A 2287-nucleotide genomic window follows, 5' to 3' on the forward strand; every position below is an offset into this window, starting at 1 on the left:
CACCAGGGAGTGAGGGACACTAGCAAGGCCCAGGGGGCTCTGGGTGGGGGGTAAGGGGCACAAATAAACCTGGGAGTCTGTGGGTGGGGAGCGAGGGGCCTGGACCTGCAGCCTGGTGAACAAAGGTTGCAGGGAAAACTCTGATTTTCCATGATAAAAAACCCAAAATCAAATACCAACATCTATAGGTATTTAGAATTTATTTTATTATAGTGATTGAGACACTGGTAGGCTTCCAAATTGTTTTACAATTGTAAATATATCAATAAAACATTGTGTTCAATTGATATCTATATATCTATCTATATAAAAAAAAAAAGTATTTCATTTTAATCATGAATTTTGGGGGTTTTAATCAGAGAATTTGTGATTATTATTTTTTTAAATAAGGGAAAACCAGGTTCCCTGGTCACAAGAGTAATGTAACGTACACAAAGGCTTAAGTCCTTTGCTAGCCAGAGGGGGAGCAAGAACAGCAACAATGCATGAAGTTGGTAGTCCATCGCACCTGAAGTGCATATTATGCTCCTCTTCTGGGCAGAAGAAAACTGTACTTGTATGTGATGCTGCCTAAGATTTACTTTTAACTGAAGTAAACACATTGTCTGATCTTGATGCAAATCATCCTTATTAGCACTTGAATGCTGTGAAGTAATTCTATCCTGCCATTTACTTTGGGAAAGAAACTTGCTTCTAATTCCCTAATCCAGCAACATGAAAGGAAGAAGAAAAGGAGAAAAAACCCATGGCAAAACAAATCCATATCTCATTTTATTCTCATTTGCAAAGGCTGTAGTATGAATTTGTACATTAGACCTAGGCAGACAAGGTTCTTTGGGTAGAGTGGTATCTTTTATTAGAAAAACTAAATAGTTGGAAAAATTGGTCTTTGCAAGCTTCTGGGTACTAACACCCTGCTTCAAGCATTAAGCCTGTTCATTACTTGCTGAAGTCAAGGAAAATTTTCCATTGACCTCCAAGAACACTGGAGTGGGAGCACTGTGCTGGAGAGATAGGTAAGTACTATCATCTTACACATGGAGAAACAGACTTAAAGATTTCAAGGCTCTGTTTGTTGTCAGAGATTGAATTAAGACTGGAGATTTCTTAGTCACAGAACTGGGAGCTTTTCCACTGGTTGACTTTTCTGTGCGACTGTAGGGGACAGGACTAGGAGAAATGGCCTCAAAACTGCAACAGAGGAAATTTAGGTCAGAGATTACAATGAAGGATTTTCTGACTATAAGAGTGATTAAGCACTGGAACGGGCTAAGTAGTGAAATAGTCATCCTTGGAAGTTTTCAAGGACAGGTTAGACAGACACTTGGCAGGGATGGTTTAGTCAGGAATGATCTTACCTTGAGAAAGCAGTTGGATTAGATCAGCGGTTCTCAACCAGGGGTTGGGGTCACAAGCAGTTTTAATGGGGTCTGCCTGGTCCAGCACAGGGAGGAGCTGCCTTGGCCCCTCACGGCTGAAGTGAGTCCTGAGTAAGGGGAGAAGGTGAGCCCACTGCTGGGCCCACCCAGCCCAGCTCCACAGCCTCCATCTTGCGGGCAAGCACTGCAGGCAGGCAAGGCTCTGCGCTGTCGATACTCAGGGCTCCCCACCACTGAGCCCAACCTGCTGCACCCAGGGCTGTGCGAAGGGGGCTGGGGAGTCATGCTGGTAGAAAAGCTGTCCTGCCTTTTGCTTTTATTCTCACCTGACAAAGCTTCGTCTGAGGCGAATTCCTCACCATTCCCTAAGACTATAGCTGGTGGAGATAAGGTTGGTGGGGTAGGTGTCCTATCCATACGGGCACATTCCGACTCATCTGGCATTTCTTCCTCACACACATTCTCCACTTGATAAATCTGCATTGAAAAAGATAATTGCTTTAGAGATTTCCATTTTGCCTTAACACCCCAAAGACTTGCATGAACACAAGCTTCTTGACAAATTACCAAATGGTTTTTAAAATACATTTTTATCTGTTTGTTACATAAAATCACTTTTTTTCCATCATCCACGCACATCAGTGGGTTCTGATGACATAACAGTAATTACAAACACACATTTATAGCATTTGTTAAAATTAAAAGACTAAGGTCTCTATAAAGATTCTGTCTCAACTAACATATATCCTCTGAGGCTTGCATAGCATGAAAAAAAAAAAAAGAGACTTTCCCTGAAATTTCTGCCTTAAAACTAGAGGGGATTGCTATGGCATTAAGCATAGACACTGAGAGCAGGGGAAAGTCCCTCCAGTGAGAATAATGTTTAGGTAAATCATCCCCAAAAAAGT

The 2287-nt window shown here is 41.9% G+C and overlaps 1 protein-coding gene across 6 annotated transcripts in view; it reads right to left on the minus strand.

The window, feature by feature from the left end:
- PHC3 (polyhomeotic homolog 3) overlaps nt 1–2287 on the minus strand; it is a 189075-nt gene that overhangs the window by 58897 nt on the left and 127891 nt on the right. For all 6 annotated transcript variants that reach the window (XM_019503283.1, XM_019503281.1, XM_019503279.1 and 3 more), the window contains one exon: nt 1706–1856. In XM_019503283.1, the coding sequence (XP_019358828.1) occupies nt 1706–1856 (151 nt within the window). The remainder of the gene's footprint in view (nt 1–1705; nt 1857–2287) is intronic.

Source organism: Gavialis gangeticus, unplaced genomic scaffold (genome assembly GCF_001723915.1).
Source record: "Gavialis gangeticus isolate Ggan-Ray unplaced genomic scaffold, GavGan_comp1, whole genome shotgun sequence".
In the NCBI taxonomy this organism is placed as follows: domain Eukaryota; kingdom Metazoa; phylum Chordata; order Crocodylia; family Gavialidae; genus Gavialis; species Gavialis gangeticus.